The sequence below is a fragment of the Monomorium pharaonis genome, chromosome 2, assembly GCF_013373865.1.
Source record: "Monomorium pharaonis isolate MP-MQ-018 chromosome 2, ASM1337386v2, whole genome shotgun sequence".
NCBI lineage: Eukaryota > Metazoa > Arthropoda > Insecta > Hymenoptera > Formicidae > Monomorium > Monomorium pharaonis.
In genome coordinates, this window is record NC_050468.1 from 9646612 (window position 1) to 9668399 (window position 21788).

Below are 21788 nucleotides of genomic sequence, written 5' to 3' on the forward strand. Positions count from 1 at the left end.
TTTCGGGAAAAATAATTGTTTAAAAAATGTTTTAATTAATTATATCACCTGAACTTTATAGAAACATATTGTACGCGTCCCGAACTATATGAGAATTGCGTTAAAATAAATAGATATGTCGATATTCGATTAGCACTTGACGTGTAGCCTTAGAAATTCAAGTTTTTCGAGCAAAATAATTGTTTAAAAAATGTTCTAATTAATTATATCACCTGAACTTTATAGAAACATATTGTACGCGTCCCGAACTATATGAGAATTGCGTTAAAATAAATAGATATGTCGATATTCGATTAGCACTTGACGTGTAGCCTTAGAAATTCAAGTTTTTCGGGCAAAATAATTGTTTAAAAAATGTTTTAATTAATTATAACACCTGAACTCTACAGAAACATATTGTAGGCGTCCCGAACTATATGAGAATTACGTTAAAATAAATAGATCTGTCGATATTCGATTAGCACTTGACATGTAGCCTTAGAAATTCAAGTTTTTCGGGAAAAATAATTGTTTAAAAAATGTTCTAATTAATTATATCACCTGAATTCTACAGAAACATATTGTAGGCGCCCCGAACTATATGAGAATTACGTTAAAATAAATAGATCTGTCGATATTCGATTAGCACTTGACGTGTAGCCTTAGAAATTCAAGTTTTTCGGGAAAAATAATTGTTTAAAAAATGTTCTAATTAATTATATCACCTGAACTTTATAGAAACATATTGTACGCGTCCCGAACTATATGAGAATTACGTTAATATAAATAGATCTGTCGATATTCGATTAGCACTTGACGTGTAGCCTTAGAAATTCAAGTTTTTCGGGCAAAATAATTGTTTATAAAATGTTTTAATTAATTATAACACCTGAATTCTACAGAAACATATTGTAGGCGCCCCGAACTCTATGAGAATTGCGTTAAAATAAATAGACATGTCGATATTCGGTTAGCACTTGACGTGTACCCTTAGAAATTCAAGTTTTTCGGGAAAAATAATTGTTTAAAAAATGTTCTAATTAATTATATCACCTGAACTTTATAGAAACATATTGTACGTGTCCCGAACTATATGTGAATTACGTTCAAATAAATAAATCTGTCGATATTCGATTAGCACTTGACGTGTAGCCTTAGAAATTCAAGTTTTTCGAGCAAAATAATTGTTTAAAAAATGTTCTAATTAATTATATCACCTGAACTTTATAGAAACATATTGTACGCGTCCCGAACTATATGAGAATTGCGTTAAAATAAATAGATATGTCGATATTCGATTAGCACTTGACGTGTAGCCTTAGAAATTCAAGTTTTTCGGGCAAAATAATTGTTTAAAAAATGTTTTAATTAATTATAACACCTGAACTCTACAGAAACATATTGTAGGCGTCCCGAACTATATGAGAATTACGTTAAAATAAATAGATCTGTCGATATTCGATTAGCACTTGACATGTAGCCTTAGAAATTCAAGTTTTTCGGGAAAAATAATTGTTTAAAAAATGTTCTAATTAATTATATCACCTGAATTCTACAGAAACATATTGTAGGCGCCCCGAACTATATGAGAATTACGTTAAAATAAATAGATCTGTCGATATTCGATTAGCACTTGACGTGTAGCCTTAGAAATTCAAGTTTTTCGAGAAAAATAATTGTTTAAAAAATGTTCTAATTAATTATATCACCTGAACTTTATAGAAACATATTGTACGCGTCCCGAACTATATGAGAATTACGTTAATATAAATAGATCTGTCGATATTCGATTAGCACTTGACGTGTAGCCTTAGAAATTCAAGTTTTTCGGGCAAAATAATTGTTTAAAAAATGTTTTAATTAATTATATTACCGGAACTCTTTAAAAACTTATTTTACGCGTCCGGAGCGATATATGAATTGCGTTAAAATAAATAGAACTGTCGATATTTGAACAGCATCTCACCTTTAGCCCTCAAAAGTCATGTTTTTCGGCAAAATAATTGTTTAAAAAATGTTTTAATTAATTATATCACTGGAACTCTTTAGAAAATTATTGGACGCGTCCGGAACTATATGAAAACTGCGTTAAAATAAATAAATCTGTTGATATTTAATTAGCTCTTCACGTCCTGCCTTCAAAATTCAAGTTTTTCGGGCAAAATAATTTTTAAAAAAATGTTTTTATTAATTATAACACCATAACTTTTTTAAAAACTATTGTACGCGTCCGTATCTATATGGGAACTGCGTTAAAAAAAACAGAACTATCAATATTCAACCAGTATCTCATGTCTAAACCTATAAATATAAGTTTCCCATCTAGATAGTTGTTGAAAAATACTTTTAAAATTTTTAAATTAATTAATTTTGTCTATTTGAGATGCCAGTTACACCAAATCCACGTGCGCAGACGTACACGCATATATACGTATGTTTTGTAACAAAAAATTATTTTTTCATTAATTTAATCATCAGAACTATTGATAGAACGTCTCTAAATGATAGGACTCTATAGATTTAGTCTTCTATGTGGTCATATATTCGAAATACGGTGAGATGCTATTATGTGATTTTGGAAGTTAGCATCTCATTTATAAAATTTTAATTAAAATAGATAATTCAACGGAACTATTGTTGATACCTATCAAGAACTGTAAAACTATGCTGGATGCAAGTAATTCTGCAGTATTTTTATGAGATACTAAACTTTGAGATGCTAACTTCACACACGTTTAATCGGCATCGCGGAAAAGCGACAACAATACTTCGAGAGATGCGAGTATCGATGCCATGCCCTTTTTTAGAAAGGACTAGAACATTACAAGCGCGCGCTGCGCGCGCGCTATTTGACTTTTTACTTTAAAAATAATAATAATTGCAATTTGATTTTCTCTATCTTTCATTTACATTAATCAAACGTCTTCTGCAATTTTAAATAAAAAAATTTAAAGTTTAATTATACATACATACATACCTACATACATACATACATACCAACATACATACCTACTTGCATACTTACTGCTATCTAGCTACCTAGCTACCTAGCTACCTAGCTACATATTTATCTAGTTACGTTCGCTCGTTTGCTCCCTTCCTTGCACCCTTTTTCACTCACTCACTCACACACTCAGTCATTCACTGGCTCACTTCTCGCTCACTCCTCGCTCACTCGCTCACCCCTCGCTCACTCGCTCACTCTTCGCTCACTCGCCAGCTCGCTCACGCGCTCACTCCTCGCTCACTCCTCGCTCACTCCTCGCTCACTCGCACCCTCGCTCACTCGCTCACTCCTCGCTCACTCCTCGCTCACTCCTCGCTCACTCCCGGCTTACGCCCGGCTCACTTCTCGCTCACTCCCGGCTCACTCCCGGCTCACTCCCGGCTCACTTCTCGCTCACTCCCGACTCACTCCCGGCTCACTCCCGGCTCACTCCCGGCTCACTCCCGGCTCACTCCCGGTTCACTCCCGGCTCACTCCCGGCTCACTCCCGGCTCACTCCTCGCTCACTCCCGGCTCACTCCCGGCTTACTCCCGGTTCACTCCCGGCTCACTCCTTGCTCACTCCTCGCTCACTCGCACCCTCGCTCACTCGCTCACTCCTCGCTCACTCCTCGCTCACTCTCGGCTCACTCCCGGCTCATTCCCGGCTCACTCCCGGCTTACTCCCGGTTCACTCCCGGCTCACTCCTTGCTCACTCGCACCCTCGCTTACTCGCTCACTCCTCGCTCACTCCTCGCTCACTCCTCGCTCACTCCTCGCTCACTCCCGGTTTACTCCCGGCTCACTCCTCGCTCACTCCCGGCTCACTCCCGGCTCACTCCCGGCTCACTCCCGGCTCACTCCCGGCTCACTCCTCGCTCACTCGCACCTTCGCTCACTCCCGGCTTACTCCCGGCTCACTCCTCGCTCACTCCCGGCTCACTCCCGGCTCACTCCCGGTTCACTCCCGGCTCACTCCCGGTTCACTCCCGGCTCACTCCCGGCTCACTCCCGGCTCACACCCGGCTCACTCCCGGCTTACTCCCGGCTCACTCCTCGCTCACTCCCGGCTCACTCCCGGCTCACTCCCGGTTCACTCCCGGCTCACTCCCGGCTCACTCCCGGCTTACTCCCGGTTCACTCCCGGCTCACTCCCGGCTCACTCCCGGCTCACTCCCGGCTCATTCCCGGCTTACTCCCGGTTCACTCCCGGCTCACTCCTCGCTCACTCTCGACTCACTCCCGGCTCACTCCCGGCTCACTCCCGGCTCACTCCTCGCTCACTCCCGGCTCACTCCCGGCTTACTCCTGGTTCACTCCCGGCTCACTCCTCGCTCACTCCTCGCTCACTCCCGACTCACTCCCGGCTCACTCCCGGTTCACTCCCGGCTCACTCCTCGCTCACTCTCGGCTCACTCCCGGCTCATTCCCGGCTCACTCCCGGCTTACTCCCGGTTCACTCCCGGCTCACTCCTTGCTTACTCGCACCCTCGCTCACTCGCTCACTCCTCGCTCACTCCTCGCTCACTCCTCGCTCACTCCTCGCTCACTCCCGGCTCACTCCTCGCTCATTCCCGGCTCACTCCCGGCTCACTCCCGGCTCACTCCCGGCTCACTCCTCGCTCACTTGCACCCTCGCTCACTCGCTCACTCCTCGCTCACTCCTCGCTCACTCCCGGCTTACTCCCGGTTCACTCCTCGCTCACTCCCGGCTCACTCCCGGCTCACTCCCGGTTCACTCCCGGCTCACTCCCGGCTCACTCCCGGCTTACTCCCGGTTCACTCCCGGCTCACTCCCGGCTCACTCCCGGCTCATTCCCGGCTCACTCCCGGCTCACTCCCGGCTTACTCCCGGTTCACTCCCGGCTCACTCCTCACTCACTCTCGACTCACTCCCGGCTCACTCCCGGCTCACTCCCGGCTCACTCCTCGCTCACTTCCGGCTCACTCCCGGCTTACTCCCGGCTCACTCCTCGCTCACTCGCACACTCGCTCACTCGCACCCTCGCTCACTCGCTCACTCCTCGCTCACTCCTCGCTCACTCCCGGCTTACTCCCGGCTCACTCCTCGCTCACTCCCGGCTCACTCCCGGTTCACTCCCGGCTCACTCCCGGCTCACTCCCGGCTTACTCCCGGTTCACTCTCGACTCACTCCCGGCTCACTCCCGGCTCACTCCCGGCTCACTCCTCGCTCACTCCCGGCTCACTCCCGGCTTACTCCCGGTTCACTCCCGGCTCACTCCTCGCTCACTCCTCGCTCACTCCCGACTCACTCCCGGCTCACTCCCGGTTCACTCCCGGCTCACTCCCGGCTCACTCCCGGCTCACTCCCGGCTCACTCCCGGCTCACTCCCGACTCACTCCCGGCTCACTCCCGGTTCACTCCCGGCTCACTCCCGGCTCACTCCCGGCTCACTCCCGGCTCACTCCCGGCTCACTCCCGGCTCACTCCCGGCTTACTCCCGGTTCACTCCCGGCTCACTCCTCGCTCACTCCCGGCTCACTCCCGGCTCACTCCTCGCTCACCCCTCGCTCACTCCCGGCTCACTTCTCGCTCACTCCTCGCTCACTCCCGACTCACTCCCGGCTCACTCCCGGCTCACTCCCGGCTTACTCCCGGTTCACTCCCGGCTCACTCCCGGCTCACTCCCGGCTCACTCCCGGTTCACTCCCGGCTCACTCCTCGCTCACTCGCACCCTCGCTCACTCGCTCACTTCTCGCTCACTCGCTCACTCCTCGCTCACTCCTATTTATACCATTATTATCAAAGAATATAAAAAATATTTCAAGTTTATATACCACTAGACACCACAGACGCGTGCTTCGCGCGCGCTACTTAACTTTTTATTTTTTACCTTTTAAAAATAAATTACAACAATAAATGTATAGATAATATTTATACAAATTTGACAGCTGTCAAAATTCAATTGCAATGACAGCTACTCTTGCAACACGAAGTAAGCGCAGCGAGAGAACCAATTGGTATCGCGGAAAAGCGACAACAATGATCTTCGAGAAATGCGAGCAATCGACTTTACATGCCTTTTTTTAGATAGGATTCTTACTTCTCCCCCCCCATTCACTCTCTCTCTCTCTCTCTCTCTCTCTCTCTCTCTCTCTCTCTCTCTCTCTCTCTCTTTCTCTCTCTTTCTCTCGTATATTTTTTATTTGGCTCTTTTTTTTCCCTGATTTTTTGTAATTATTTCAATTAACTATCAAAAGTGACAGTTTGACAGCTGAAAATGACACGAAGTAGTTTGACAGCTGGAAATGACACGAAGTGAAGAAAGTCACAACGCACTTAATAACGAGATAGCGAGACAGCCAATCAGCATCTCGGAAAAGCGGCAACAATAAATTCGATTTGATTTAACATCTCCTTTTTTAGATAGGAATAGAAATATATAATATTGATGCAAGCTTTTAATTGCAACCAATCCGATTAAAATTCGTATACTCAATTCTGAGATCTCAAGATCTCTTGCCTGAAAAAGCTCACTTGCGTTATTTTTCACAAGTATAATTATAGGTTTTCAAGATAAGAAAATTATATGTTCATAATTCTCTAATGTTAGTTTACTGATAAGCTATCAGTATATGTAAAGTAAAGAAAAATATGTTTTTTTCTCTTTTCTTAACTATAAAAATTGTATATGCTGTGAAACAATTTTCTAAAAAGTAACATTTTATATAATTATAGAAATAAGCATGATTTTTATAAATATTAATTAAACATTTGTTTTTTGTAACAAAAGTCTGCTACTTTTAATATTTTAATAATAATAATACTATTACTAATAGTCCTAGTATTACTGTTGCTTATGTAAATGTATTATTCAATTATTTAAATTAATTTTTAAATATTTTAAAATTTTAACAATTTTAAAATTAAGAAAACAATTGTTGGACAAAATTTTTTTACACAGATTAAAAATTTAATTTAATTATAAAATACATACTTTACATTATATAACGCATAGTTATATATGTAATAATAGGAACAGTTAAATATGACAACTTAATATAAAAATATGCTTTGACACTTTGATAACAGAATGACAAATTATTGCGATAGTGCAATTTTAGTGCCGTGTGTACTTTCATATTTAAATACAATGAACGTCATAGAATCGGCAAGAGTAAGTGCTCTTGTTTTACGGAAAGGTAAGTAGTTTTTTTTTTAATTAGAATATTTAAAGATTAAAAGATTAAAAATCACAGAAATTAAAAAATTAATAATTAATTAATTTAACAATTATTTAATTATCTAACAATTTACTTATCTTTTTACTTACTTAGACTTATTTACTTAGTAAATCTAATTGTTTATTGTTAAGAAATTTTATAAGACATACGAGATTGACATGTGTGTGATAAGAAAAATTTGCTATAATTATCCTAATAATCATCGATTAAAGTTGACTACATATGACACCACGTATTAAAATTAAAGGGAAACAGAATCATCATGTGGATAATAATATTATATACAATTATCGGCTTGATAACCGCCGAGAAGGCTACTTTTCACAACTACAAGGTCTTCAGGATTACTCCAACTACAAATGAACACGTTGAATTACTGCGTCAATTACCCACGATTCCTGATGAGGTAAATAATAATTAAAGTATAAGTAACAAGTGGTAATTTTGAAGTAGTTTATTTATAAAAATAAAACTAAAACAAAAAATAATATATTCTGTCTAAAGTCTATTTTTTTAATTAATATTTATCAAACTGCTTATATTAAAATCACTTTTACATAATTGGTATAAAATAATTGGAATTTATAAAGTTTTACAAGTTTAAGTCTGTTTATTAAACAATGTTCAAAAATTGAAAATAAACTTAAACATGTTTATGAATAATCTATTCAGAATTAAAATTAAATGGCTTTTAAACATACAAAATTATTCACAGTTTTCCTTCTGGAAAGAACCTACCATCGTAAACGCGCAAGTGGATCTTATGGTAGCTCCGCACAAGCTGTCCGTATTTTATCAAATAATGAATCGGATTAAAGCACCCCATCAAGTTCATATCGATAATGTTCAAACACTAGTTGATAAAACGACGACCGCAAATCAGTCGACATCATTTGATGAAGCCTATCGCACTCTCTGGGAAATCTATAAGAACTTGGATGACCTGGCTGAGCAATATCCCGACAAAGTGAAGGTCGTTGTGGGTGGCAGCACATTTGAGAAACGTCAAATCAAAGGTGTCAAGGTTTCTTTCAAAGCCAACAATCCCGGAATCTTCATCGAAGGTGGTATTCACGCCAGAGAGTGGATTGGACCGGCAACTGTTATGTATATTCTTCACCAATTGCTTACCAGTAAAGATCCGGATGTCAGAGCTTTAGCAGAGAGCCACGATTGGTACATTTTCCCTGTATTTAATCCCGACGGATATGTGTTTACACATACAACTGTAAATATCTTATTTTATATAATGTTATACCTATTAATTTATAAATTATGTATACAATTTTTTCTGTTATTTCCAGAACCGAATGTGGAGGAAAACGCGTGAACTTCACGGTCTACTCTGCAGAGGCAGCGATCCCAACAGAAATTGGGGCTACAAATGGAAAAGTAAACATTTTTCCTTTTTTTACAAAAAATTATAGTTGATAATAAAAACAGTTTTTATCACATATTATAAATAATAATATTACAAATTCATATTATTTTAAAAATTGTGTAAAACATTATTTTATAGTAATTTGATGTTTAGTAAATAATTTTGTATGTTTAAAAGCCATTTAATTTTAATTCTGAATAATGTATTCATAAACGTGTTTGAGTTTGTTTTTAATTTTTAAACATTATTTAATAAACAGACTTAAATTGATAAAACTTTGTAAATTTCAATTATTTTATGCAAATTATGTAAAACATTATTGTAATAATATTTTATATTTTATATTATAGATGAAGGTTTCAGTTGGAGCAACAATTTTCCATGTTCTGAAACTTACCCTGGAAATGCACCATTCTCTGATATAGAAACAAGAACCATGTCTGAATATATCAGATCCATTTCTGACAAATTTTACGCATACATCTCTTTTCACAGTTATTCACAGCTTTTGATGTTCCCTTATGGTTATACAAAAGGTCATATTGACAATTATGATGATTTGGTAAGTAATTTTAATCATAAAAACATAATTCCTTTTTATAAAATTATGATAACAAATTAAAAAAATAATGTTAAATAAATAAAATAATTATTGCTCTTTTTGTAACAGTAATATTTATTATATCAGATATTGAAATTATGCAACTTATTGCACAATGATGAATCTATACGAAAGTTATTAATTTAATATTGATAAGAAAACTTTTATCCTCTTTATATAAGTACTTATTAGCATAATTAATTCGATTCTTTACATTTAGAGACATCAAGTTTATTATTATTTTGTCAGTAAGATTAAATATTTTATAACAAATTTATATAATTTTTACAATTACAGTATGCCATTGGTTCAAAATCGATTACAGCTCTCAAAAAGAGATATGGAACTGAATACAAACTTGGAGATATTGCTGACACAGTTTGTAAGTAGAAAAATTTTGATTTATTTTATTTCTCTCTTTCTCGTTGTCTTTTTTTTTATTTATTTAATGTCTAATATTCTTTAGCAATTTTTAATTACATTAAATTATGTTAAATTTATTACAGTTAAGAATTTATCTTCTTATTAAGTAGCAAAATATCGTTTATTAACGGCATAAACGGCATTAGTTCTTATTATACACAATATTGATTTGTACACAATATAATTAAACTATTTTTTAATTATAAACTTTTTATTTTAATGTTGTTTATGTTGTTATAACATTAAAATTAGAATTTCTTTACAAACAAATTAATTTTTATTTATTAAAATAATTAAGTAAAATAAGTAATAAAAATACAACAGTAAATTAGCGTTATCCGACATCATCAACTTTTTGATAACACAGACGCACAAAAAAGTGTGTTGGGGTCGAGGCCACGCTATTCTTATGTATTTTGACCTGCTAATCACAAATCTCAAGTCAAAAATGGTGGTTGCTAATCATATGAATTATTTTATGAATAATCAATTATAACTGCTTTGGGATGTGTAGAATAATCAGCAATTCATATATGCATCAACAACCCTCATTTTTTACAGATTTATATTTAGAAGGTCAAAATACATAAAAATAGCTTGGTTTCGATTTCAGTACAACTTTTTTGTGGGCCTGTGTAATTAATAATACATATGCTGTTGTAAAGATGTCGTAGAAAAGAAAAATATCATTAATTGGTCAAAAACTGATTATTATTACATCTTAAATAGATAAAATATCAATTATTTAAAATAATGCTTACTTATTTTATTTAAAATAATGACCTTAAAATTATGATATCTTGCTATCTGCCTTTTTTATTATTGTAGACATATAATACTAATCTGATATTATTACACTGATATAGTAAAATAATTGCTTATAATAATATTATTTTTTAAACTTATTTGGTAAAATTATTTTTAGATGTAGCCAGTGGAAATACTTTGGATTATATCAAAGGCGTTTATAATAAATCAATCATTTATGTTTATGAGTTACGTGATCAAGGTCATTATGGATTCTTGTTACCTCCTGAACAGATTATTCCAACTGGAGAAGAAACCTTGGACTCTCTCGTAGCTATGTTTAAAGAAGCAAAAGAACGTGGATATCCTAAAGATATAATTTAAAAGTATCTAAATTTATTACAAATGTCAATAATTAAATAATAGAATATTTATGGATATTCTTTTATTTAACACATTTTTATTACTAACATTAAATTAATATGCCATATTATTTTGTAATCAGTTAATAACAATAAATTTCTATATTTTGCTTTTTAATTGTTTGATATATTCTAAATTTGTTGTTTGTTCTTTTTATTTGTTTTACTTAGATAAATTATTTATTCTAACTTAACTGGTTTTGACTTATGTCTGCAATCCAATTAAAAAGAACAAATGCAATACTATATAATTAACAGATTTGGCTAAAACATCTGGCCAAAAAATAAATATCATTTTATAATAATTACTTACTAATAATCTATTTATTAAATAAAAATGGAAGTATTATTTATAAAATTGTAAAAGAAAATCTTTTAAAGCATATGATACATTTAATACACAAAATATTGTTTTACAAATAATATTTTGTATATTAAATGTATCATAACTTTGAGCCTAGAATTTATTCAGAAATACTTTGAACATAGTCGTTAAGTTTTCAATTTAAATTATTGATTATTAATAGAGGAAAGACATCGAATTTGGAACAATTTTCTAAATTGGAACTTCCTTAATTCTTGGAAACTAAAATTGCATTATATGAATACCGATAAACATATCATCTGTTTAGTTAATTAAAGAAATAAAAACGTATATTTCATGCATACATTCATATCCTTTTCTATATATATAAAATGTGCTAAAAATGAATTTGTCAAAAGCGACATTTATATTTGCACGATTATGTCTCATATAGGTAAGCCTAACGGAATAACATTTGTCTGTAGTAACTACATTATTCAGGTAAGATGTATGAATTAATAAAATGTAATATTAATATTTTGGTTATATACGGATTTCAAATTAAGCGTTCATTTCGTCAAGTGCTCTTTTTGATATGTGTCACGGAAACATTAATTATTAAAAAAATAAGAAAGAGTATTATAAAAATTACTATATCAATTGATAGAATATACTTTTTAATTTGTATTCTTGTTTTTAACATTGTTTTTTTACTATTATTTTAGAAATATTGTTTAAGAACAAAGTGGTATTCCAAATTCGATGCCTTTCCCTTGTAGTTTTTGTATAAAACATAAATACATGACAGTAATACTACCTTCTCTCGTCTATAATTTATTAAATTGCATTAATTATTAAATACACTCTAATAATAAAATATTTAAACTGTAATGTTCTTATTTATTTTAGTTTACAAAGATATTTAAAATAATCATATATTAAACGTAATAGAGGATTATGATAAAACAAAAATATATTTTATATTTATAATATAGACTAAATTTAAACTAAATAATCTCATCTTATTTATGTTAAATTAAACAAAACGTTGTTATTAATATGCTGCTCTTCTAGCTTGACTCTAAAAGTGTGATTTCTTCTTGATATTTATAATCCCAATCGAGTACGAAGCGCTTGGTACACGCGTTTTTTCATAACAAAGATAATAAAAATATATAAACCTTGAAAAGCATTGACAACGTAGAAAACATTGGTCAACATATCTATTACCCAGTAAGCAAAGCTTTTATCTGAACTTGATTTTTTGACTAAATCGAATTTTATGTAGAACAATACGTTTTCGCAGCTCCAGAATATTCCCATAACAATGAACAGTTTGATGCTCACAAATCTATCGAAAAATAGTATGAATTTAAAGCTTTTGTAAAAGTTTAGTAAAAATAAAAGAATAAAAGCCAAGAAGTAAGCACAAATATATATAATAATTAAGATGTAATATTAAATCTTATTCACCTGCGCGCGCACGCGTATGTATGTAATATATTTTTTAAAGTTATATTGCTTTAATACAGAATAAACATCTATTTTTTGCAGGCCATATTGTAATCCACTTATACAACATATACTTGCAACACGAAACATTCAACTTTTAAATTAATGTTATGATATCGTCTCCGTTTTTCATGAGAACGATTCGACCAATCTAAAGATATTAAAACACAAATGTTTGAAAAACTGTCGATGCCAAACATGTCACGCTCGCGCTTGATGAAAGACTCACGAAACAAAATTCGTGTCCGACTTGTGTCGACTTGCATCGTACAATAACAAAATTACTGAGGCGCACTAAGGTTAATTAGAATTTTGGTTATGTTTAGTAAATATAATTAGAAATTTTATAGATCCAATCAGAAAAATATCAAACAAATTCTTATATCAAAGTTTATCAAAGTTATCAAAGTTAAATTTTAGTTATAAAATTTTAAGTCCTATATTAACAAGTGCTTAATTTCACCAAAATGCATTCAGTTAAATGTGTCTTGTTGATAAAATAAAATAATTTTTCTCAGTATAACTAATGCTTGTTTGTTGCCTTTTATTCCTTTATCTTTATTAATTTTATACATGCAATTTAAATTTACTTTTTTTATTTATTTATAAAATTTTATTTAAAATAAATACTACATAAAAATATTAATGATAAAAATAGATAAAGCAGCTATCAATCTCGATACACATAAACGGCTACATTTTTTACTTTTTGGATTTGCTATAATATGAAAAGATTATTTATTAACCTTTTTATCATGCTTATTGTAAATTAATTGTGTCCATATTTATATGTATTTGTATGTAGCTAGATCAAACTAGATTAATTTTTTTTAATTAATTGACTACTTTGTAATAACTAAAATCAATGATGTATAAACGCGCTTCTAAACCAGGGTAATAAAAATGCATATTAAAAAATAATGCATTACTTATTAATTTTTTAATAAGTAATTATTTCTTTACTCATTAATTATATTATTAAAACAGTAATCCAAAATGGAAAAAATTGCATTGATTATTTAAAAGTAATACGTAATAAAAAAAATTGCATTATTTCAACAGTAATGCATAATGAAAAAAATTGCATTAATTATTTCAAAAATAATACATAATTGAGAATCTTCGTATTGATTATTGAAAAAATATTTTTCAATGAAACCGTAATGCATTACAAAAAGTAATGCATTACTTAGAACCCTGTTCTAAATACGCATGATTTTATACATATACATTTTTACAATTTTAATTTTACTTTTAAATAAAGAGCAATTTTTGTGTTGTTTAATAGGCTGTGCGAGAACAATTACACAAAAGGGCACTTTAATAAAAGTGTTATCAAAAACTAAATTTTTGTCAAAGTTACTTTCATAAAATTTACACTTCTCTTTAAAAATGATAAAAAACCGATATTTTTATGTTGGAAGTATATTGTGTAACAAGTGCGGTAAATCAATTATTGTTTGTAAGTGCGAAAAATGGATGCATGAGCCAACGGCAAATAGACAATAGCCAAATAGACAAATAGACAGTAACCGATCCGCACACAATATTTTTTATTACCTGTGCGTCAAAGACAGGTTCTTGAGTGTTAATCGACATGTGAGAAAGGAATCATTTTCAATTCACAAATAACGAGAATTACTTACGTTTTGCGCTCAAAATAAAATTGTTTGATTCTAGGATTCATGGAATCCATAGTTATTCGTTTCATCTCCACTTTCACTTTATTATAATATTTTGTTGTAAGAATAAAAAACACTATGTTGGATATTAACATTATAAATTTCGGTCCATTAAAAATTAAGATGCCGTACAACGGAAATGCATCTGTAAAATATTTATTAAAGTCTTAGAAAAAATTATTTAAATAGAGCATTATAAAATTTATAACATATAAAGAAAGTTCTAACTTCTAATAAATATAAGAAATTTGTTTTTCTTCCTGAGTTGTTAATTATATTGTTTTATTAATACATTTATTAATCAAAAAATTATATTTATGTGTATCGTAAATGTAACTGAATGAAAAAGTGTAATTTAATATTAAAAAATAGCCTTTAAGATTTTATTTTAAATCATAGAAATTTATATAAAAATGTGTTTGTGTTATAATAGCAGAATAGCTTAATAGCAGTATAATAAACTATACAATGTAAGGTAATTTTGATGTTGCTACATTAGAGTGAATTTCGTTGCCTACAATTCCAGTTGCCTACAGCTTCGTTTGCATACAAATTTTGCAGAGGTGACCAATTGTCTACATTCCTGATTGCCTACATCCCGATTGCCTACAGCTTCGTTTGCACACACGAAAATAATTAAAATACAAAAGTATGATTGCACACAAGACATTGCGCTCATACACATTGTAAACATGATATTATTTCACACATGCACATTGCACACATGATATTAATACGTTCATACACATTGCGCACATGACATTATTGCGCTCATACACATTGCAAACATGATATTATTTCACACATGCACATTGCACACATGATATTAATACGTTCATACACATTGCGCACATGATATTAATACGCTCATACACATTGAACACATGATATTAATACACTCATACACATTGCACACATAACATTATTGCGCACATAAAATGAAGAAACAGTATTAACACATTGCACACGTGACATTATTGCACATACACACACACACACATTGCACATATATCATTGTGCTCATATACTCTGTAGGCACGATTCCAATAACCTAGGCGCCTTAATTTGATGGTTTTTGATAATACTTTTTATGCTGAACAAAACATTATATATATTTTATATTTTTTAACTGCTTTAGTTTTTGAGATATACCATATTAAAAATAAAAATAAAAGTAGATTAAAAATAAAAGTAATAGTTAGTAGACCTCGCTTTGCATGGAAAATCGCAAACCCATGTGTAACAGTGCAAAGTGTGAACACTTCTTTGCTGTGGCCTTACACACACACACACACACACACACACACACGCATGGGTGCAATGGATGCAAGAGGGGCTTTGTCCCTTCTCCCGCACACACCCCATCGGTAGGAGTGCCCTGGAAAGTCGCAAACCCATGTGGTACAGTACAAACGTGGACGTCGTTTTAATCAGATCACTGTTTTAGTTAATGTTAGGATAAATTTATAGAATTTTATTGGTGATATCCATTTTACACTGTGCGCATCTGGGATTCACTCCCTTTCTTTTGCTTACAGAGTGTATGAACGCAATGATATCATGTGTGCAATATGCGTGTGTGCAATAATGTCATATGTGCAATGTATTAATACTGCTTCTTTATTTTATGTGGGCAATATTGTCATGTGTACAATGTGTATGAACGTATTAATATCATGTATGCAATGTGCATGTGTGAAATAATGTCATGTGTGCAATGTGTATGAGCGTAATAATATAATGTGTGCAATGTGTATAAACGTTTTAATATTATGTATGCAATATGTTAATATTGTTTCTTTAGCTTATGTGTGCAATGTGCATATGTGAAATAATATAATGTGTGCAATGTGTATGAGCGTAATAATATAACGTGTGCAATGTATGTACACGTGTGCAATAGCGTCACGTGTGCAATATGTATGAACGTAATAATATAACGTGTGCAATTGTACTTTTGCACTATTTTTGTGTGTGTAAATGAAGCAGTAGGCAATCGGGACGTGAGCAATCGGGAATGTCGGCAATCGAGAATTTCTATAAAATTTGTGTGCAAACGAAGTAGTAGGCAATCGGGAACGTAGGCAAACGGAACCCACTCTAAGTAGCATCGTGAGCAATCACAGATTTGTTATACTCTGTTTAGACGTTTAATTAGTTGGGTACTTATTGAGAACTTTTCTAATTATTGCTAAATGCAATTACTTGACAATGTATAAATAGTAATTATATTACACAAACTGTTAATTTAATTTAATTATATATATGGCAAAGAACAATGTGTTTGAATTTTTTCTAGTACGGATTAATATAAAAAGTTTTTAATTACCACGTAATTATAGTATGATATATTATAGAAAGAAAATTATATAATTTTTTTTTTTTAATATAATTTATTTGAAATGTCAAATAAATTTTTTGACTGCGATTCCCTGATACTAATTCTTAATTCCATTTATTTCCAATATATAAATTATAATAGTGAAGCGGTGTAAACAAACTTTCACCAACTCCGATTACCTTAACCGGTCGATTATTCCATTGGAATTGACCAATCGCATTTGTTAATTTTGCTTAAGGAAATCCTAAAGTTGTCCGTTTTATCGACAGAATTATTGTACAATTTGTTCCAATATCCAACTGTTTATTACATTTACAGAATTAAAAATCCTTCTCCACAATTAAAGTATAGACGATAACAGTGTGCAGACGTAATGATTTTATACGAAAAATAAAAAAAAATTTTTAATTGTCGGCGTCTGGAGTGAACTCGTAACAAAATGTGTTTAATATAAAAGTTGTGCACCTTGTATGTATAAATCAAGTCAGCACACGAGTGAACATTAAGGAACAATACTATGCTTTCAGAGCGTAGACGTTTAAATAAAAAAGATACACATTGGTAAACATTTCATGTATCAAAAGAGCAATCTGAAAAATTTTTTTAAATTCTTGATATGAAATTCAATTCATAAACTGATATTAATACATAAACTTTAATTCTGGAAAAGGATTTCTAAATCTATAAAAGAAATACATACAAAATTTTGTTAATGACGTGCACAAATGACTCTATATTATCGACCTCGATCAAGTTTGACGAGCAGTTTAGCATACTTACGATAAATACGATTGGTCAATTCCAATGGAATAACCGGCCGGTTAAGGTAACCGGAGTTGATGAAATCAGCCCTAAGTCAGCTTTAGTTATGAGAAGTCAGTAATCTTTTTAAGAATTTTGTAACTAACACTGGCAATTTTGTATTACTTTATCTTCTATCATAATTCTCTATAAAAGAATAATTTATAACTTAATTAAATGACTCACATGTAGGCATATATATATCAACATTCAAGTACAAGTAATCTGGTGAATTGTTCATATTCTCAATAATAATAGCAGGGATTAATATTAGAAAACTGAAGCTCCAAGCATATAAAGAGTATAATATAAACTTTTTCCGATTTGTAAATGTTTTTGTAGTAATATTGACACGTAAAGTTCTGCAAAGAAGAAAAATTATCATTGTGTTATTTATTACGGTCACAAATTAAAAAGTTATGATGTAACTCTAATATATGAATATATTGCATGTATCAAAATTTAATTTATTTTATCATTTAATTTATTACGTTTAATTTATTATGTTTAAGATGTAAATAAACTAATAAAAACTTAATACTTTAAATACTATAAAAAATAGAAAATCAAAATATATACTAGGTAACCTAAAATATTTATGTCGCCGCTCGCAAGAAAATAGAAAGATTTCAGAAATAAACAAAAATGTCCAATATTTTTTTATAATATATACTATAATTAAATATTAATTTATAAAGCTTGTTGTTAACAAGTGACAATGTTACAACTCCCCGCATGTCTAGCAATGGCAAACGCGCACGCACTAGGCGATTCTATTTTGCCGCGGACTGCAATTGGCCGAGTTTAGCTGTCTTAATAATTTGACAATTATTGTGCGTATATCATATTACGAGCAAAAAGATAATTTAAAGCCGTAAGATTCTAATCAGTTAAAAATTTATAACCAAAATAGAAATTAAAGTTAGAGTTATGACGTAGCGGTAGTACTATAGTCCGCGGACCCAATAATACAAAGTTTAAATCTTGCTTGTCTCCTTTAAATTTTTCCGTTCTTTCCAACAAAAAAAGGTAGGGATATTTTTTTTAATCTATAGATCTCTTCTATTTTCTTACGAGTGGTAGCCCATGATAATTTAGAACTCTATACATTATCTTACATTATTAAAAAAGATACCTTTAAATCTTTCCATTGCAAAAACTACATTTTTGCCGTACATCAACAAAAGTGAAATTATACATGGGAGAGACAATCAAGTTAAACAATAGAGCTAAACACTTGCATTTTGTTATAGAGAAGAATTAGATAGTATTATCTCTTCCCCCTTTGTTTAAGTTTTACTCATTAACTTAACAATTTGGCAATCGTAATGACAACCGTAAAAATTTTGATGATTTTAAAGTTGCTGTTTCAAATTATTATTTAAAATTATTTAAGACAAATATAACGCAAGTATTGTAAGAGCTCACATGTGCGATTTTGCTTAACTTTTTGAGGATAAAGATTTTTTAATATTATAAAAATAAAATTTTTTAATTATAGTTTTCTATATATATTTTTAATATAAACTATAATTTTCTTATATATTTTTCAGTTTTTTTTCAGTTCTGCCTTTAACATTTCTACATTTTACATCTATCAACAGATTTAATATGTCGGATTTAATCTTTAAACAGTGATGCATTTTATTTGAATTTTATTTTATTCTGATTATAAGATCTATATCTTATATTTTGAGATTGCTAAATTTGAATATAGCATTAACATAGTATAATTCAAGATGATAGATTAATTCACAACAGAATACGTTCAACTTGTACATATTCGAGTTATTGACATGAGTAATATCAAATTATTCTATTTTCTGTCTATTTTTAATCTGCAGTTTATATTATCTGTTCTATTTTTGAACATAGGCTCTTTCTAGTTTTTTCCATAGCAGTCGGTTTTATTCAATCTATCAGTTTTGCGACCAATTAACATGTTGCAGCTGATACTTCGTGATTCTCGTAATCATATAGACTTAGAGTAATGGACTGCGCTATTTCTATCTCTATTCATACAAAACTAGGTTTAGAAAAATAGTGAGAGCATGTGGCCGAGTCTATTTGTTCTTTTTCTTAACTATAGGAAAAGACAGAGAGTTCGTTGCCTTTCTTCGATAGTTAGATACACTACCGACTCACGTTGCGCAGTCCATGCCCTATGTCGATGGTCGTAAAAAATAATAATAATAATAACAAAGTAATACTATAAATTACGAATATCACATTAAGCACATACATCAAGGCACTTATGTAATTCATAGTTAATGTCATCCATGAACTCGAGTGTTGTATGTTTACACGGAAAAGGTTAAGATGTTGCAATACATTTCTTTCAATCAGTTTTAAAACGCAGCCTTGTTTGTGAAACTATTGAATATAATTGATTGAATCCGTATAAGTAAGAACCAATTGCACAATGAACAAACTGCGTTTCAAAACTTACTTTAAAAAGTGTTTTAGCTTATCTTCAACAGGTTGAACGTGTTTCATTCTCACTTACCTGGTTATCAGGTAAAATACACAATTATATGCGATAGTAAACTTTATAAAATTATTTAAAAAAACTGATTTGATCAAAGTTATCATGAAAAAAATAATTATTAAATCACCTAACGTCCTCCCATTTGACTCAATGATTCATGTAATCGTGTATAACTTACGTAAAAGTCCACCATACGTCGAAGCTTATAACATTGACCCAAGAATACATTGAATATTGAAAAAAAGTAGCAAAGTAAGCTGAAAAAAAATTTCTTTAATTTTTAAAATGTATGTACACAAATATTAAAACGCCCATGTACAAACCTAAAGCTTTGCGTGCTATTGTATCTTCTTCAATTGCCAGACCAAAAGTCAACTCGCAGACGTATACGCAGGTAAAAGTCAAAAGATCGCAGATCATATAACACATGAGTATTTTACCGTGAAGATTCTGAAGATTCGGCAAATATGCGTACACTAGTAAAGTCATTAACAGGCAGACACAGCTGATGAAGTGCAGAGCAGGCCACCTGTCAGCGTTGACCGAGAAATGCAATTCATTTTCCATATTTCGTAAGATGCCATACATTTATCTGATACTCATAAGATTAACCCGTCCAACACATTTTCATCAATTTTATAGTTAGTTAGTTTGATATTGTTAAATTATTTTTTTCATGCCGCATCTATTTTTATTCAGCTACATTTTTAGTTTTTATATTTTAATAGATATGACCGAATAGAGAAATCGTATTAAATGAATAATTAAAATATTTTACGATAAGACAAAGGTTCTTTCAAAATCAAATAAAAACTAAAAATAAAACTGAATAAAGGTTAGAAAAATATATAAGTATGAGATTATCACGCAGTTATTGAACAATAAAAATAAATTTTAAGTTACAATAAAAAGAGTTTTTAATTAAAGTTTTTAATTTGACTAATTAATCAGTTCAAATATTTATGTTTTTTAACTTAAAATGTATAAAAATTCCTTACACGTAGAAAAAGTCGTTAACTTGATTAAAATTTAAATTAAAAATTTTAATCAACTTAACGACTTTTTCTACGTATAAGGAAAAAAATTGAAATAATATATACCTTATTGGATTTTTTAATAAGATGTCTGTACATATAAATAAATCTAATAAACTGTCATTGATTTGTGATTCGGAAAAGTTCATGCAATATTTGTTCTGTATTTTAAACTTTTCTGCTAAGATAGGTCCTTCCGAAGTTAATGACCATTTTACAATTACACGACCCATTTTCTTACATGGAAGTCCGATCAAGATTCCGTAGTCTAAGTAGTCAAAGAAAAATTCCGTATTAATTCAGTTCCTTCATGTGTAGAATTACTGTCACAAATTTGTTGAATTTGTTATTTATTATTAATAAATTTTAATAAATGTAAAATAGATATAAAATAAAAATAGAAAGTTAACTTTTTCTTAAAACATAATACAAATATTTAAATTATTAGAAGTACCGTTAATCGTGTCGAAAGCGGTTGAAGTTTGATTGGCTTTTGCAAGAACCTTGTGAAACTCCATTAATCTGGTAGTATAAACTTCATCAAATATAATAGGTTTGCATTTTACCTCTCTGGTAAAATTGGATAACTGATGAACAAACTCATATTCAGTGCAACATCTTCTGAAGCAGACATTTGTATTGCAAAATTCCGGATTTCTGCAGACGCGCGTTACTAATGTTTTATTAGACTCAAAATCCTGTGCCATCTCGAGGCAAGCGCTATCCTCGGTGACCGAAAGTTCCTTATTGACAACAATATCATTATTGATCACTGGAAGCATTACTTATCAAGTTTGATTTATTTAATGTTGTTTTAATTCATACTAATGCATCTAAAATATTTATATTATATATATAAAACAACTAGTTTCTAAAAG

The 21788-nt window shown here is 32.4% G+C and overlaps 2 protein-coding genes across 2 annotated transcripts; one reads left to right on the forward strand and one right to left on the reverse strand.

Moving 5' to 3' along the window:
• Positions 1-7055: 7055 nt before the first annotated feature.
• Positions 7056-10758, forward strand: LOC105833867 (zinc carboxypeptidase). The gene is made up of 7 exons (XM_012675932.3): positions 7056-7132; positions 7422-7580; positions 7890-8402; positions 8479-8566; positions 8906-9117; positions 9454-9538; positions 10505-10758. Exons 2-7 carry the CDS (start codon positions 7437-7439, stop codon positions 10708-10710), a joined length of 1248 nt encoding a protein of 415 aa, XP_012531386.1. The 5' UTR covers positions 7056-7132; positions 7422-7436; the 3' UTR covers positions 10711-10758.
• A 1273-nt stretch (positions 10759-12031) lies between these two features.
• On the reverse strand, positions 12032-21720 carry LOC105833864 (probable G-protein coupled receptor Mth-like 10). The gene is made up of 6 exons (XM_036283032.1): positions 21365-21720; positions 20988-21178; positions 20172-20461; positions 17575-17750; positions 14211-14391; positions 12032-12478 (listed from the first exon to the last, which is right to left on the reverse strand). The coding sequence occupies exons 1-6, from the start codon at positions 21690-21692 to the stop codon at positions 12160-12162; spliced, it is 1485 nt and encodes a 494-aa protein (XP_036138925.1). The 5' UTR covers positions 21693-21720; the 3' UTR covers positions 12032-12159.
• Between the last annotated feature and the right edge of the window lie 68 nt (positions 21721-21788).

What these genes read in the sequence shown, in the direction of transcription:
- LOC105833867 (XM_012675932.3), top strand. Translation starts at nt 7,437, where the DNA reads ATGTGGATAATAATATTATATACAATTATCGGCTTGATAACCGCCGAG. An exon ending in TTGACAATTATGATGATTTG is followed by an intron (nt 9,118 to 9,453) that starts GTAAGTAATTTT and finishes TTACAATTACAG; the next exon opens with TATGCCATTGGTTCAAAATC. An exon ending in AGATATTGCTGACACAGTTT is followed by an intron (nt 9,539 to 10,504) that starts GTAAGTAGAAAA and finishes AATTATTTTTAG; the next exon opens with ATGTAGCCAGTGGAAATACT.
- LOC105833864 (XM_036283032.1), bottom strand. Translation starts at nt 21,692, where the DNA reads ATGCTTCCAGTGATCAATAATGATATTGTTGTCAATAAGGAACTTTCG. An exon ending in ATGGGCGTTTTAATATTTGT is followed by an intron (nt 17,751 to 20,171) that starts GTACATACATTT and finishes TCTTCTTTGCAG; the next exon opens with AACTTTACGTGTCAATATTA. An exon ending in TTTTATTTTGAGCGCAAAAC is followed by an intron (nt 12,479 to 14,210) that starts GTAAGTAATTCT and finishes ATATATTTGTGC; the next exon opens with TTACTTCTTGGCTTTTATTC.